Source organism: Enhydra lutris, unplaced genomic scaffold (assembly GCF_002288905.1).
Source record: "Enhydra lutris kenyoni isolate GAN:26980312 unplaced genomic scaffold, ASM228890v2 scaffoldscaffold72, whole genome shotgun sequence".
Classification (NCBI taxonomy): domain Eukaryota; kingdom Metazoa; phylum Chordata; class Mammalia; order Carnivora; family Mustelidae; genus Enhydra; species Enhydra lutris.
In genome coordinates, this window is record NW_019154156.1 from 4987780 (window position 1) to 5003806 (window position 16027).

Genomic DNA, 16027 nt, shown 5'->3' on the forward strand with positions numbered 1-16027 from the left:
ACATTTTGTTAGATTTATGCCTAAGTATTTCATCCTTTTGGTGCCATTATACTTAAAACTTTTAAATTTCGAATTATTTGCCAGGATATAGAAATGCAATTGGTTTTTATATATTGGTCTTATGTCTTGTGACCTTGCTAACCTCATTTATTAGCTCCAGTAGTTTTGTAAGTTATTTGAGATTTTCCACATAGATAATTATGTCATCTGCAAATAGAGTTTTATATCTTCTTTTCTATCTGCATATGTTTTACTTCTTTTCGTTACCTTAGCATATTTGTTAGAACTTTTAGTATGACGTTGAATAGGAGGAATGACAGCAGACGTTAGACATATTTCCCTTGTTTTTAGTCCTACAGAAAAAGCATTAAGTGTGATGTAAAGTGTTTTGCTAGGTTTTTTTTTTTTTTTTTTGAGATTAAGAAAGTGTTTTCTATTCTTAGTTTACTGAGATGTTTTTAAAATCAGGAATGAGATTAAATTTTTTTTCAATAGCTTTTGCTGCATCTACGAATGATCATGTTGTTTGTTTGCTCATAGTCTCCTGATATGGCAAATTAATGACTGATTTTCGAATGCTGAACCAGCCTTGAATTCCCAGAATAAACTCAAATTGGTCATAGCATATTATTCTTTTCATATATTGTTGGACACTATTTACCTAAAGGGAAATTTTGGATGTATGTTAATGAGAGATATTGGCCTTTTTCTTTCTTGTAGTGTGTTAGTCTCAGAAAACTTGTCTTATAGAAAAAATTGGGCTATTTTCCCACCTGTTCTATTTTCTGGATGAATTTGTGTAGAACTGCATAATTTCTTCCTAAAATGTTTGACTGAATTCACCTGCAAAGCCATATTGTCTGGGTATTTCATTACAGTAAAAATTTTAACTACAGATTTAATTTCTTTAATGATATATAGGGCCATTCAGGCTACTGAACCATTGGGTATATATTAGTGGTAGAGTATATCTTTTTTTTTTTTAAGATTTTATTTATTTATTCGAGAGAAAGAGAGAGTATGAGAGAGAAGAGGGTCAGAGGGAGAAGCAGACTACCTGTTGTGCAGGGATCCCCATGAGGGACTCGATCCCAGGACTCCAGGATCATGACCTGAGCTGAAGGCAGTTGCTTAACCAACTGAGCCACCCAGGTGCCCAGTAGATTGTATCTTTTGAGGAATTTGCCCATTTCATCTTCCTTCAGCTTTTCCAAATGGTAATATCTTGTCCAACTCTAGTATATCATCAAAACCAAGAAAGTGACCTTGGTACTATAAATAGAACTTATTCAGATTTTACCAGTTATGTGTATTCTCCCTTTTGTGTGTGTGTGATTGTGTGTATAGTTCTGTGCAATTTTATTATATGGGCAGACTTACATAACCACAACCACATCAAGATTCTCAGTTTTACCACTGCACAAGATTCCTTTGTGTTAGCCCTTTGTAGCCACACCTATTTCCTCCCTGATCTCTGGCAATGAGAAATCACTTCCACATGTCTGTAATTATGTTACTTCATAAATGTTAGATACATCAGATCATGCATTATGTAACCTTCTGAGATTTATTTTTTCACTCAGCATAATTTTCCTGAGGTTCATCCAAGTTGTTGTCTGTATATCAATAGTTCCTTTCTTTTCGTTGCTAAGTAGTGTTCCATAGTATGGTGATATATATATATATATATATATATAGAGAGAGAGAGAGAGAGAGAGAGAGAGAGAGAGAGATTGGTTAACCATTCACCCATCCAAGGACAAGGGTGTTATTGCTGGTTTTCAGCTATTATGAATAAAGCTACTTTGGATGTTCACATACAAATTCCTGTGTGAAAAGAAGTCTTCACTTCTCTGGGATAACTGCCCAAGAATGAAATTGCTGGGTCACATGGTAAGTCTGTTTTCAGTTGTGACAGGAAGCACCAAGCTATTTTCTGGAGCAGCTGTCCATTTTACGTTCCCACCACCAATGTCTGAGTGACCCAATTAATCCATATCACTAGCAGTTGGCATTATCACTATTTTGTATCCTAGTCATTCTGATAAATCTGTAGTAATATATAATTATACTCTTAATTTGAATTTCTCTAATGGCTAATGGTGCTGGGCATCCTTTCATGTATCTATTTGCCATTTATGTATCTCCTTTGTGAAATGTTTGTGCATGTGGTTTGTTCATTTCTTAATTGGATAGTTTGGTTTTTTAATGTTGAGTTTTAAGACATTTTCATATATTCTAGATATAAGACCTTTGCCAGATATTGACAAGTGAATCCATTTAACTGGGTCTTTGGCCAAACAAAAGCTTTAAATTTTGATGAGGTCTAGTTTATCTATTTTATACATAGTGTTATCGGTGTTAAGTGTAAGAAATCTTTGCCTAGTCATAAGTCCCAAAGATTTTCTGTAGGTTTTTTCCTAGAAATTTAGCTAAGCTTCTATTTTAATCTTTTAAATTTTCTGCTCCTGTATCCAATTGGGCCTCACATTTCTTTACTACTATCTAGATTATTTTGTGTTTTTTACTTTCTTGCATTGCATTCGTGACATCCCATTCCAACACAACCACAACTGAAGAGTCTTCCTATGTAAGAATAGGATTTCATTCTTGAAAGATCAAAAAAGATTGTCTATTGGGTGACTTTTCTTAATCCATAGGACTTAGTCCATCTCTTGGTCTATTTACAGCTTATTAAATGAGGTGATATCTCTGGAGGGTCAAATTGAAAAGCTAGAGTCACACCAGGACCTTGACCCTGATCAGGGAGCAAACATTGAGGTAAGCTGGAGGCTTGGAAAAGATAATCTGGGAGGTTGTGGGGACTCTGCCACCATTTCCCACTCTTCCATTATTTAAGAGATCATAGTAAGAATTAAAACCCATCTTTTGCCATGAGGAGAGCTCTCTGGTGGTCAGTTTGGAATACGTTTCATGTGAGTACCACCACTTCTATTCTCTGACAACACAGAAAGTCTAGACTTTTTAATTCTACTTAGAAACTCAATTCAGTAGGCTTCTATCTTAATGCCATTTTAAGACAATGATTAGTACCTTAACGAAAGAATTCTCTTCTTGATCTTTGCATCCCAGCACCTAACAGTTCAAGAAGACATCCAGGAATTAAATATTTGTGAATAACAGCAATCTTAAAATGTAAGAGATATATTTGTGTTCATCTCTGCGGCCTTCGTGAAGAGTTCTTGTGTTGGTTTTCACAATCCAGTTTTCCTCTTGTTTTCTCGCCTTGCACTGACAAGAGACTCTTTTCTGAGAAAAGTTGAATCCTCCCCCCCTTTTTAAAGATTTTATTTATTTATTTGTCAGAGACAGAGAAAGAGTGAGTGAGCACAAGCAGGGGGAACAACAGAGGGAGAGGGAGAAGCAGGCTCCCTGCTGGGCTGTGGGTCTGATGTGGGACTCGATCCCAGGACCCTGGGATCATGACCTGAGCCAAAGGCAGCTGCTTAACTGACTGAGCTACCCAGGTGTCCCCCACTTTTTTTTAAAGAGTCATAGGAAGTTAGAAAGGCAGTGACCAAGTTTGGATGAGAAACAGACTTCAGAGCCCTGGCTAACAGTATTTCTAAACGTCACAGCTTTGAAAAACAATTCTCTAAGAAAGGAGAAACCTGTGTCTTGCTACCTCCTCTACTTTAGCTCAAGCCAAAGCTTAAATTAAATGAATTTTGAAGGAAATAAAGAAGAAATGCCTCCTTTATTGCAGGAAGACAATGTCTATTTAGAACCCTTACATATTAAAGCCAGCTATAGATCAGCACAGATTTAACACAAGGGGTTGGGGGTGTGGATACTTTTAGCCACGATTTAGTCCAAAATTTTGAAGTAGCAACCTCATTTTGAGCTAATTGAAAAGTCAAGAGTTCTTTTCACTATCTTTGGGCTTTAGAGATTGCAAATTATGAGAAAAGGGAAGAAGACAAGGCCAACAAATATTCTGCCTTGGAAAATTTCCTCCAAGAGTCAGCTGTGTTACAAGGATGTGGATTTCAATAGAAGTTAGGGTTGCGGGGGGGATGGGTATCAAAGGAATGAGGAGAAAGATGGAAGAACACAAAGATAAATGAGAGTGAGATTTAAAAAAGAAACCAACAAAGGTTTGGGATAATATGAAAAGGGAAGGCAGGACAATACCCATGGAGATTCTCTGTCCTGGAGATGCATAATTTTGTACGCACTTAAAAAAAAAAAAAAGCATGACTTAAAAACTATAAACACCCCAAATATCCACCAGCTGGTATGTGGATAAACTGTGGTACATGTTATATGATGGAATAATACTCTGCAATACGAAGGAATAGACTTCTTACTCATCCCACAACGTAAATAAGTCTCAAGTGCTTTATACCACATGAAACAAGCCAGATGCAGAAGATTGCATTCTTCGTGACTGCATTTACATAACATTCTGAAAATGGCAAAACGATAGGAAGAGAAAAGAGATTAGTGGTTGCTGGAGTTGCATGGAGAAAGGGAATGGGGGGTTGACAAAGGGGCACAAGGAAATTTGGGGTATGATGGAAATATTACATATCTTGTGCTGTTGATTATGTCAAAATTCATAGGACAGTACACTTTTTAAAAGTGTGTTTTACTGTATGTAAATTATACCTCAATACACATAACTTCAAAAAATAGGCACAAGGTCTGTCCTCAATAAGTCTAAAAGTTGATGGGAAAGGTCATATAAAAGCAAATGCAGTAATATAATAAGAAATTTTAATTATTTTTAAAATTTTTAAAGATTTTATTTATTTATTTGTCAAGGACAGAGAGCAAATGCACAAGTGGGGGCATAGCAGGGAGGGAGGGAGCAGCAGGGAGGGAGAAGCAGGCTCCCAGCTGAGCAAGGAGACCAATGCAGGATTCAATCCCAAGAGCCTGGGATCCTGACCTGAGCCAAAGAGAGATGCTTAACTGACTGAGCCACCCAGGTGTCCCTAAATAAGAAATTTTGAATATAAGTATTACAGAAGCAAAGTCAGTAGGAATGGCTGTAGTTTCACTCTGGTAATGGGAAAGGAAGATTGTTAGATATGGAACCAATAACCGAAGTGTGGTGTGGGCAAGTTAAAGGAAAAATAAGTTAATAAAGTTAGAATAAAACCACATGTATTGGCTCATTTATATCTTGTGAAGAAAGGAACAATTCTGAAAGGGAAAGGAGAGAAAAATTGGTAAAATCACTTAAAAAACACACACACAGCAGAAACAAATTTAAAAGACCTTTAAGGTGAGGAAAGGACTTTGAGGTGGCCTTTGGCTATTGCCTGATATTTAACCCCCAAATCCATGAAGCTTTCCGAGATCTCCATATTAACATCTCGACTTTCATTCTGCAACTGACTCAAATCCATATCTTTGGTACAACTATCTTAGATAAGTACTGTATTAAGATATTTACTATATAAGTAAACCAGGGTACCAAGTAAAAGTGATTAGAAGATCACAACTCCTTTCTAAATAATTAAGTCACACAATTCAGGGGTTGGTGATGGTTGAACTTGGTAAAAGAAGGGTGTAACTATACATTCTCTGGAAGCTGGGTTTTTTAAAAGATTTTATTTATTCATTTGAGAGAAAGAGGTAGAGAGAGAGAGAGAGCATGAACCAAGGGGAGAGGCAGAAGGACAGGGAGAAGCAGAATTCCCCTTGAGTAGGAAGCCCAACATGGGGCTCGATCCCAGGACCCAGAGATCTTGACCTGAGCTGCAAGGTAGATGCTTAGCCATCTGAGTCACCCAGGTGGCCCTCTCTGGAAGCTGTTTGAGGGTAAGTGTTTATTTCGTGTTTCCAACTAGCACAATGCTTAGGCTCAAGGGTCACTTAACGTAGGATGTAGACAACTCTATCTTGTTGATTCAACTTAATGTTGATTGTGGAGATCAGTACCCAGAGCAGTATCAAACAAAACAAAACAAAACAAAAAACAGTTGCTATCAAGTCTCAAACTTTTTGATCATAAATGAGCTTTCTTCTAAAAATCTTCTCTTGGTTTCAATTCCACACATCACTACAACTTTTGACTTATGCCCTTTTGTTTTAAAGGAGAAGATCATGGAAATTAAAAAGCAAATAGAAGAAATGGATAACAAATATGTCCAGGTAATGATGGCATTATAATTAAGGAAGAAAACCAGTTCTTCAAGGGAATCTCAGATTTATAGAATTTTAGTGAATGGAATTGAAAACTGGATGAAAGATAGGCTCAGTATTTTAGCCTAGCAGGGAAATATCTTGTAGCCTACACCCTCATTTTCAGAGGAGAAAAGCATAACTCAAAAATGTGATGTGATTTGCCCATATTTCCAGGTGAAAAGACCAGTCTCATTCTTGCTCTCCCATTTTAAAATTAAAGTATGTGTATCTTTTCTTCTAACAAAAGTAATGCATGCTTATTTTAATAACTAAAACATAGAACTATTTCCTATTTAAAAAAAAAAAAAAGAAAAATAAGTTCACTCCCTCAAGGATAAACACAGTGAATATTTTAGTACATTTATATTCTAAATTTTCCTATACATTGTGCTTACATGTTGTCTTTACAATTTAAATGGGATTGTATTATATATATTTTTTGCAACTTGCTGTTTTCCCTTAGCATTTTTCTTCAGCAACTTTCTATGCCACTAGATGTCATTTTACCTTTTCACTGTTTATATAATGTAGGATTTGATTTTTGGACTTATTAAATTTATTTCATTGGGCATTTGGGGCTTTATAATAAATGTGCTATCACAAATTTTGCCTCACCAATTCATATCCTTGCTTGCTTTTGCAAGTACTTGTTTAAGAAAAATTTCTAGAAATGGCACCTCTAGCACCCATGTTCTTGAATCCCAGAACACTGTTCTTCCTGCTATTGCTCTGCCTTTCAAAGTATCCTGCAAGTCTATTATAAAACGATTAGTTAAAAACCTTAAAAGAGTTATTTATTCCTGACATATGTATAATTGGCATCCATGTCTTAGAAAGTTTGCTTTCAGCCTGTCTCTTGAACTTGCTGAAAGAAACCAACCAGAGGGACCAGACACTTTAGTGGGTAGCTCTTTTGTTAAACTACAAAGTCCAAATACTTAAACTAACATAATGAGAACATATATTCATATATTATAAATTTTAAAATATTTAAAAGAAATACAATTTTTTTTCTTTGACACATACTGTTTCTCCAACTAGTGTTCTAGAAGTTTGTTTGTTTTCTTTTTAGAGAGAGCGAGAGAGCACACACATGTACACAGGTGTGGGGAAAGGAATAGGGAGAAGGGGAGGGAGAAAGAGAATCTTAAAGCAGGCTCAACATCCAGCATGGAGCCCAATATGGGGCTCAGTTTTATACCTCTGAGATCATGACCTGAGCCAAAATCAAGGGTCATACGCTTAACCAACTGAGCCACCCAGGAGCACCTAGTGTCTTGGAAGTTTATTAAGGCACAAGGAAAGAATAAGCAATAGAGAAAAAGATGATTTATCATAAGCTGCTATTGTATAAATTTATACTCCTAAAATGTTAAAAATAATTATACTAATCTTTTGGTGATTCCTCCTGCAATTTACCATGATTATATTATGAATTTGCTGAGAGGAAGGATTTTACTAAGTGAAAGTTAGTTTCAAAGAAGTCACTTTACAACTAAGTGGTGTCAACATGAGTGACGTTTCATGGTATAAACCAGAAAAATATAATTTCTGTTTTACCCAAAGTTGTGGGTATCTTTTCAGGAAGATGCTTGTAATGAAGCTCATGAATTAAAGGAAAAACTCATTGCAAGAATGAAGGTAAGATTTCACAGTAACTCAAGGTCAAATAATGATAAAATCCAAATATAGGGATCATTCTTTCTCTAGAAGTTAAGAGTGTGCCACCTACTGTTCTCTTTCTCTTTCCTTATCACTTTTTTCTCCACTTCCTGGCCCTCTGCTTTTGGTGGAGCTGCTTGCAGTCTGCGGACTCCCCAGGTCTCACAGCCTTGTGCTGCTTCTACATCTCCTCCACTTAGAGCTCAGCCTCTATGTCGACATGTTATGTGTTCTTCAAGGCTCAGCTCAAAGGTCGTTGCCTCTTCCAGACCTCCCATAATCTCCCCTAGCCAGAAAAATGGCTCCATATCTGAACTCCTCCCACAATATCTTGATGTAAATGTGAATGGATGAAAGAATAAATGAATGAGTCAAACTGTCACTTGTTCAGAGGTGCCTAATCACCCCCCTATCTGGAGTAAGTGTCCCACCAACAAACCTCAGCTATTCTAACTCATCATCTTACTATTTTCTCTTTTTTTCCCTTTTATTTATTTTTATTTTTTTTAAAATTTTTATTTTTTATAAACATATAATGTATTATTAGCCCCAGGGGTATAGGACTGTGAATCGCCAGGTTTACACACTTCACAGCACTCACCATAGCACATACCCTCCCCAATGTCCATAATCCCACCCCTCCCTCCCAACTCCCCTCCCCCCATTAACCCTCAGTTTGTTTTGTGAGATTAAGAGTCACTTATGGTTTGTCTCCCTCCCAATCCCATCTTGTTTCATTTATTCTTCTCCTACCCCCTTAACCCCCCTATGTTGCATCTCCACTTCTTCATATCAGGGAGATCATATGATAGTTGTCTTTCTCCAATTGACTTATTTCACTAAGCATGATACCCTCTAGTTCCATCCATGTCTTCGCAAATGGCAAGATTTCATTTCTTTTGATGGCTGCATAGTATTCCATTTTTTATATATACCACATCTTCTTTATCCATTTATCTGTTGATGGACATCTAGGTTCTTTCCATAGTTTGGCTATTGTAGACATTGCTACTATAAACATTCAGGTGCACATGCCCCTTCGGATCACTACGTTTGTATCTTTAGGGTAAATACCCAGCAGTGCAATTGCTGGGTCATAGGGTAGTTCTATTTTCAAATTCTTGAGGAACCTCCATGCTGTTTTCCAGAGTGGTTGCACAAGCTTGCATTCCCACCAACAGTGTAGGAGGGTTACCCTTTCTCTGCATCCTCACCAGCATCTGTCATTTCCTGATTTATTAATTTCAGCCATTCTGACTGGTGTGAGGTGATATCTCATTGTGGTTTTGATTTGTATTTCCCTGATGCCGAGTGATGTGGAGCACTTTTTCATGTGTCTGTTGGCCATCTGGATGTCTTCTTTGCAGAAATGTTTGTTCATGTCTTCTGCCCATTTCTTGATTGGATTATTTGTTCTTTGGGTGTTGAGTTTGCTAAGTTCTTTATAGATTTTGGACACTAGCCCTTTATCTGATATGTCCTTTGCAAATATCTTCTCCCATTCTGTCAGTTGTATTTTGGTTTTGTTAACTGTTTCCTTTGCTATACAAAAGCATTTAATCTTGATGAAATCCCAATAGTTCATTTTTGCCCTTGCTTCCCTTGCCTTTGGTGATGTTCCTAGGAAGATGTTGCTGCAGCTGAGGTTGCTGCCTGTGTTCTCCTCAAGGATTTTGATGGATTCCTTTCTCACATTGAGGTCCTTCATCCATTTTGAGTCTATTTTCATGTGTGGTGTAAGGAAATGGTCCAATTTCATTTTTCTGCATGTGGCTGTCCAATTTTCCCAACACCATTTATTGATGAGGCTGTCTTTTTTCCATTGGACATTCTTTCCTGCTTTGTTGAAGATTAGTTGACCATAGACTTGAGGGTCTATTTCTGGGCTCTCTATTCTGTTCCATTGATCTATGTGTCTGTTTTTGTACCTTAATATTTTCTCTTTAGCATGTATCCTAGTCTATCGTATGTAATGTATGTGTATATGTGTGTTTCTGTGTGTGTATACATAGGTGTGTGTGTGTGTGTGTGAGTGTGTGTGTGTGTGTGTTGCTTCTCCCCCAGCCCCTATAAATGTGCATGTAATTCCTTAGCCATTTGGTTTAAAAAGGCACATGTAATAGAATGCACATTCCTTATCTATTTTGTTAACCACAGTATCCTAGAATAGTGCCTGGTGGGAGTCAATATGTTTTGCATAGATGAACAAATTGAACAGATGAATTCAGTATAAGGATAGTTATCTTCCTACATGAATAAGTCAGTAGTTAAAGATTAGCATGTGTGTCTACCATGCTGCTACCTTATTTTGTGAATGTGTAAGTCTCTTTCTATTAGGTGAGTTTGCACTTGCCCATGACCTCCTCATGTGACTCATATGTGATTGGCAATGTGGGCTCCTGAGGTGTTCTGGAGGAAAAGCACTCTGCATCATCTACAATAAGACTAGCAGACCTCTAAAATCATTTTTTAAATGATAGTTGATTGCTATTTTTTTTCAGAACTTTTACAAAGACATGACTCTGATGAGTACAAAGCTGGGAATGTACCAAATGCAAGAAGGGAAAACAGACTCTCAGAGTCCTGAAGAAATGGTCATGGAAGAAAGTGAGCCCCTGCTTCCTCAGGCTCCACCACCCCCTTCAGTGCAGAACCGTCCTGCCAGCGTTACAGTGTGGTAAGTCAGAGAATGGAGCCCCTGGGGCTGGACAAAGGCCCCCAAAATGTATGAACCATAGTATGATGAATTTCTTCAAGGAATGACTAAAAATTTATCTTCCTTTATACATTATCTCTTCTTGTTCTTTAAAAGTCTATTTTTCTGGAGTCATAGTGTTTTTCATATTATTTTTAGCTATAGATCTATTGCATTAGATAAATAGATACAGATTTCTTTATTACTGCTTTAGGTAACTATGTATACATAAATCTTAAAAGATGGCGTCTGCAAGCTAAGATGCAGCCCCCTCCATCAAAGAAACATACCTGCCAAGTGGATTTGAAAACCTTTGTTCACCAGGCAGGATGCCTCTCCCTTGTATGGTATTAAAGACATACATCCTAGCAAATTCTGACTCTTCGGATCCTTTTCTGAAGATGCCAGACCATCGTATATACCTGGAGTAGTACCCTCCTCTAAGAAAACTTTTCTGATTCTTTAGAATCAGAAGTAGAATCAATCCAACTAGAATGTTCAGCAACGTCTCGTGGGTGCACTCTGCCTTACACATAATCCTGATCTAGAACCTACAACATGTAATTGCCATTAAATTATTTCAAATCTGTTTCCTCCTAATAATCCATGACTACCAAAAGACAGGCATCTTTGTCATTTGGGGACATGAAATATAAAACATCTTCACCATGCTGAACTGATAGTAAATTAATAAGTAAGTGAGGAGTGATGCCAATGAAAATAGGGGAGTAAAAACCCCCAGGAAATTTCCTCCCCCATAAAAATCAATGAGAGAGCTTGAAAAAAATTGAATCAACTTTTTCAGAACTCTGAAAATTAAGGATTTAGTATCCAGAATAGATAAAGAAGTCTTAGAACTCAACAACAGAAAGGGAAACAACCCAACTTTTAATATGAGCAAAGGATTTGAATAGACATTTCTTCAAAGAAGATACACAGATGGCCAACAAACACATGAAAAGATAGTCACTCCACTGGTCATTAAGAAAATGTAAATCAAAATCACGAGGTACCCCTCTACATCTCTAAGCCAACTACAATTGAAAGGACAGATAATAACAAGCATTGGAGAGGATGTGGAGAAATGAAAACCCTCAGACATTGCTAGAGGGGTTGTAAAATGGTGCAGCCATTTTGGAAAACAATTTGACAGTTCCTGGAATTGTTAAATATAGGGCAGCTACCAACCAACCCACTCCTAAGTATGCACCCAGAAGAACTGAAAGTATACGTCCACACAAAACTTGTACATGAATAGTCATAGCAGCATTATTCATAAAAATAGAAGCAATACAAATATCCATCAGCTAATGAATAGGTAAACAAAATGTGGTGTATCCAAACAATGGAGTATTGTTCATCCACAAAGAAGAACAAAGTACTAATGCATGCCGCAACTTGGATTACCCTTGAAAACAGTATGCCAAATGACAGAAGTCAGACACAAAAGCCCACACATTATATGATTCCATTCCTGTGAAGTGTCCAAAATAGGAAAATCCATGTGGACAGTAAGTAAATGAGTAGCCTTAGGGTAGTGGGAAATAGGGAGTGACTGTTCATGGGTACAGGCTTTCTTTTGGGGGTGATGACAATTTCCTGGAATTAGATAATGTTGATGGCAGTACAACCCTGTGAATAAACTAAAAGCCACTGAATTATACACTTTAAAGGGTAAATTTTATGGTATGCAAATTATATCTCAAAAATCAAACAAGTAAATGCCTTTTGATTATCACTTGATAATCAAATGATTATCAAATATAAATGGACAGATTACAATCCAGTTGAGTGGACCATCTTTCATCACATTATTATACTCTCTAGTTAAGACCACCAAAGACTTTGACCAATTTCTTGTCTAACTACATTTCTTGGGAATGTACTGGTTCCACTGAAGCATACTTTTACATTATCTTTTTGAGGAGGTTTATCTTGCAGGTGTTGTTGTTGTTGTTTTTAGGCTCAGAAGATACCTCTTCTTGGTACAATCCCCAATTCTTCAGTTCCCTTGTAGACTTTCCACAAATAATCTGAACATTTTGGAAAAGATTAAAGGTTTTATGCATGGCAGACATTGAAAAATAAACATGTAAATAGATAAACAGCATTTAAAAAGTTAAAAGAATATTTTTATTCTTGAAAGAAGATAAATTCAAGGGGCACCTGGGTGGCTCAGTGGGTTGAGCCTCTGCCTTCGGCTCAGGTCGTGATCTCAGGGTCCTGGGATTGAGCCCTGCATCTGGCTTTCTGCTCAGCGGGGAGACTGCTTCCCCCTCTCTCTCTGCCTGATGCTCTACCTACTTGTGATCTCTCTCTCTATCAAATAAATAAATAAAATCTTTTTTTAAAAAAAAAGAAGGTAAATTCAAAATGAATAAGATTTTTTTACTAAAATATTTAATGACACAAATATTTAGTTCTACATAGGTGATATGAAAGTATTTTGAATTAGTAGCTATGACGTTTTCCAAAAAAAAAAAAGTCTGCACTTTAAAAAATAAATTACACATGTTCTTTTTTTATAATAGAAAATCTAAAAATACTTTAAGTTATATTGACTTATAAATCAAACTCAAATGATTCAGTCGTGTCAAAAAACAAATCTGAAAGATAGATAGATAGATGATAGATAGATAGATAAATATAAATCTGAACCCAACCATACCCAGAGTGTTCACTTAAGGAAAGAAAAAACTGGAAGAACACACTCTATACCAAAAGAAAAACAAACAAAATAAGACAAAAAATTCATACAAAATAGAAAGAATGAATGAATGAAAAGAAGAAAAAAGAAACAAAACTTAGCTGATGATAGATTATATATATAGATTATAACTTTTTCATTTCTCTGTTTTCCAAATTATCCATAATTTTAAAAAACGATTTTTCTCTTTAAAAATAATGTTAAAATGTGTTTCTTTGAAAATGTTCCAGTTTGGTATTTCCAAAGATGACTGGCTTTGAAATTTAGGAAGAACAGTGTTTATTTACTAGCTATGTTTTAGTAGTGAATCGTTTTTCCTTTCATAAGAAAAAACAAATCTAGATTTAGCCCTTCTTGAGGGCAGGGCAACCCTCAAAGCTTCTTCTGACTAGAGTATTTATCAATACATTGGCTCTCTAATAAAATATGTGATGGGACTCGTGCATAGCATAGGCAGTTAGGCAACCGATTCCTGGTTTCAGCTCAGGTTATGATCTTGGGGTCATAGGATCGAGCCCTGCATGGTGGTCCACACTCAGTGCAGAGTCTGCTTGAGATTCCCTCTCCCTCTGCACCTCCTGCTCATGTTCTCTCTCTCCCTCTCTCTGAAATAAATAAATAAATCTCTAATTTTAAAAAATATGTGAAATAGAAGCAACTATTTGTGTCACTAGCAAGAGACAGCCAGTGGCAATAATGCCAAGCAACTTAGCTCAGGTTTACAGAATCCACTGACTTGGATCACAAAATAGATCCATAGCTAGCTTTAACTGTGCTCTAAATTTTTCTCTTCTGAAATATATTATCGATGGCCATTATCTCCAGGTGGCTGGATTGTCTGCGACACTTCTTTCCTTCTTTGTGTTTTTCTGGATCTTCCAGATCTTCTACCCTAATCCTGTATTGCGTTTATAGTTAGAAAATAATAATGCAAGGATTTAAAATCAAATAAATAAAATACATCATAGGTACAGCCTAGAAGGAGGAGTCCTGAAAGACTTGAGAAGGTTTGTTTTACCTTAAAAGGGTAAGTCTGGTGCAGGAACAAAACTAGTGATAGAGCTAGACTCCATTTGTCACATTGCATTTTATATCTCCAGGAATATCTAAGGGCCTGGTCCTTTATTTCCCTCCAAATCAGTGTCACTATACCTCGCAAGTGAGGTCAAGATGTCAATAATCTGCTAGAATGTGAGAGGAGCATTTCAAAGGTCTCATAATTTCCAAGGTTTCATTGTCTCATGGCTATAGAACCTTAAAATTCTAATGCCAGCCCTAGGAGGGACTTACAGGCTCAACTATTCAAAGCTCCTTCTTTTGAGGATGTCAACAGAGGTCAAGAGAAGTTTAATTACTTCCTTGAAGTTATAGAGCTACCTGGGGGGTGGAACCAGGAGTCTCATCAGTGTGGTTTTCTTCAGAACGTTCGTAATGCAGATGTTCTCTTTCCTTGTAGGAAACGTGCACTGAGGATTTTCATCATGTTTTATGTCCTCACCTTCACTGGACTTTCATGTTACATCCTATTTTTTGATGCTACGTTTATCTTTGAAAGCTTGCTCCCCACAATGCTTGGACGCCGCAGAATGTGGGAACTCCGGGAGATCATTGCGCCTTTCTTGAACTTGGAAGTGGAAGACTTGTTACCTTCCTAGAGATTTAGAAGTTACTGTTACCCTACTGACTTTCTCCTTAATAAAATTCTGGCTGTTCTTGCATTATGTTGGTTAATATATTTTTCAAAAAAGTACTATTGGGTTTTTGGCAAAAGACATAGTAGTTATATGGAAACTGCTTGTTCACAAAAAGAAAAAATGAAAACAGTTTATCTTTACCCTTATGACTCACAATTACATCTTGAATCATTCCACACATTGTTTACACATTTACTTCAAAGCACTAGGATCTTCTCCTCCAACGCTGAAGACGCTGAGACTACCCAGTATTAGCTTCCTTGTTTCTTCCCCCATTTTCCTCAAAAAGAAAAGCACAGAACGAACTTCTTTCCATCATTATCAGTTTTACTGCTTTCGGCTCAGGTCATGATCTCAGGGCTCGGGGATCAAGCCCCGCATCGGGCTCTCTGCTCAGCGGAGAGCCTGCTTCCTTCTCTCTCTCTGCCCACCTCTCTGCCTACTTGTGATCTCTGTCTGTCAAATAAATAAATAAATACATACATACATTGGAGGAGGGCAGATGGAATGTGAGGGATGAACTACAAGGCCAGTTAGTGGTTCAGGTGAGCTAATGAGGGGGAGATGAGGCTAGGAAGGAGATGAGGGGTTCAGTGGTTACTATAAGGGTAGATTCTACAATATTGGGTTATGTAATGGATTTGGGATTGGAAGGGTGGTGACAGGGAATGTGGTCCCAGCTCTTCTCACATTTGAATGGATCTTGAAGGGTGGAGAATATTTTCATGGCAGAGATGAGGAAAAGGGATTTCAGAGAAACATCTGGGTAAAACTTAGAAGCCATGAATACAAGGCAGAGTCAGGAAACTTGCTAGGGCATTTTGCTCAACATAACAGCTTATGCATTCTTTTCAAAAGACTCTGCCTCACTCATTTTTGTGGTCTCTGATTGCCAAATAACTGGTCCATGGATGGTGTGCATTGGAATCACTTGGGGAACCTTATACACTAAAGGTTTTCAATCTCACCTCCAGATACTTAGATTCAGTAGAGCTAATGTGAGGTTCAGGAACTTTATTCTCAAAAATCTCCCTAGCTGAGGGCAACTGTGGGGGGATGGGGCGCAGTCAGGTAAGCCTCCGATTTTTGATTTCAGCTCAGGTCATGATC

General features: G+C 37.2%; 1 protein-coding gene across 1 annotated transcript in view; it reads left to right on the forward strand.

The window, feature by feature from the left end:
* LOC111159983 (single-pass membrane protein with coiled-coil domains 2) overlaps positions 1 to 15056 on the forward strand; it is a 30181-nt gene extending 15125 nt beyond the window's left edge. Inside the window, exons 6-10 of the mRNA XM_022522714.1 lie at positions 2691 to 2781; positions 6070 to 6126; positions 7744 to 7800; positions 10323 to 10498; positions 14680 to 15056. Coding sequence (XP_022378422.1) covers positions 2691 to 2781; positions 6070 to 6126; positions 7744 to 7800; positions 10323 to 10498; positions 14680 to 14878 — 580 coding nt within the window. The 3' untranslated portion in view covers positions 14879 to 15056. The remainder of the gene's footprint in view (positions 1 to 2690; positions 2782 to 6069; positions 6127 to 7743; positions 7801 to 10322; positions 10499 to 14679) is intronic.
* The last annotated feature ends 971 nt before the right edge of the window (positions 15057 to 16027 follow it).